Below are 1,188 nucleotides of genomic sequence, written 5' to 3'. Positions count from 1 at the left end.
TGTCCTTCACTATCTTTCACTATCTTTAGTTTACCTCTTTTAGTTCCTTTATGTATATACTAGACTTTAACTCTTTTCATTAGCTGGAAAAGTTTTTCTTTTTGTTTTAGCTGTTAAATATTAATACATGGAAGTTGTATATGTTTATTAGTCAAATCTGTCAGTCTTCTCCTTTGTGATTTCCAGGCTTAGAAAGCTAAATTCTCACTATGACACCATGATAGATCTTGGTACATGATAAATATCAGTGTAAAAAATATTGTTTCCTCAGTTTTTATATGGTCTGATATGCGTGGGCATATAAATCTATTTAGGTATAGATATTTATTTATTTATTTATTTTTTTGCTATTACAAAAGTTTATTTAACAAAAAAGTAAGAAAATGTACACAACCCAATTTTTCTGGTAGTAAAATGTGGAGAGGGGACACATGGAAGCGTTGATTTCTCTGGTGAACACAGCCATTGTTCATACTCGTTCCAAGGCTTCTAACACGATGATACTATTTCCTCGTATTACCACCATTCCAATATTGTTCTGTTGCCCACTAGTTGCCATCTCCACACATTCATCTATCACAAGATTCATAAAGGGATCAAATCCCCGCAATATTCCTTGGACATGTCTGCCACCATTTAATTTCAATGATAACTTCTTGTCCATAAATTTCTTCAACTCAGGAGGGTGTGCTTTGCTCATGTCTACTCTGCAAGCTCAAAGAAGCCTCCAAACGGAATTTGAATAGGTATAGATATTTAAATTTAATCTTTTGTCTCTGGCATTAATTTTTAGTGTCTAAGTTGTTTGTTAGATGTCACTTTTTGTATTGTTGATCCTTACTTCAGTATAATTAAATGAATAATTGCTCCTTCCCTTTATTGTTTCAGTTCACTTTAGTTCAGTCACTCAATCATGTCTGACTCTTTGTGATCCCATGGACTGCAGCACGCCGGGCCTCCCTGGCCACAACCAACTCCCAGAGTTCACTCAAACTCATGTCCATTGAGTCAGTGATGCCATCCAGCCATCCCACCCTCTGTCATCCCCTTCTTCTCCTGCCTTCATTCTTTCCCAGCATCAGGGTCTTTTCAAATGAGTCAGCTCTTCACATCAGGTGGCCAAAGTATTGGAGTTTCAGCTTCAGCATCAGTCCTTCCAGTGAACATCCAGGACTGACTTCCTTTAGG

General features: G+C 37.0%; 1 protein-coding gene across 1 annotated transcript; it reads right to left on the bottom strand.

Moving 5' to 3' along the window:
* Nucleotides 1-350: 350 nt before the first annotated feature.
* Nucleotides 351-742, bottom strand: LOC129635939 (small nuclear ribonucleoprotein G-like). The gene has a single exon (XM_055559188.1). It carries the CDS (start codon nucleotides 698-700, stop codon nucleotides 470-472), a length of 231 nt encoding a protein of 76 aa, XP_055415163.1. The 5' UTR covers nucleotides 701-742; the 3' UTR covers nucleotides 351-469.
* Between the last annotated feature and the right edge of the window lie 446 nt (nucleotides 743-1,188).

Source organism: Bubalus kerabau, chromosome 21 (assembly GCF_029407905.1).
Source record: "Bubalus kerabau isolate K-KA32 ecotype Philippines breed swamp buffalo chromosome 21, PCC_UOA_SB_1v2, whole genome shotgun sequence".
Classification (NCBI taxonomy): Eukaryota; Metazoa; Chordata; class Mammalia; order Artiodactyla; family Bovidae; genus Bubalus; species Bubalus kerabau.
Note: the sequence above shows the minus strand (reverse complement) of the source record. Positions and strands in the feature narration are given on the sequence as shown.

Bases quoted from the DNA above. Each gene is read 5' to 3' on its own strand.
- LOC129635939 (XM_055559188.1), bottom strand. From the start codon at position 700: ATGAGCAAAGCACACCCTCCTGAGTTGAAGAAATTTATGGACAAGAAG.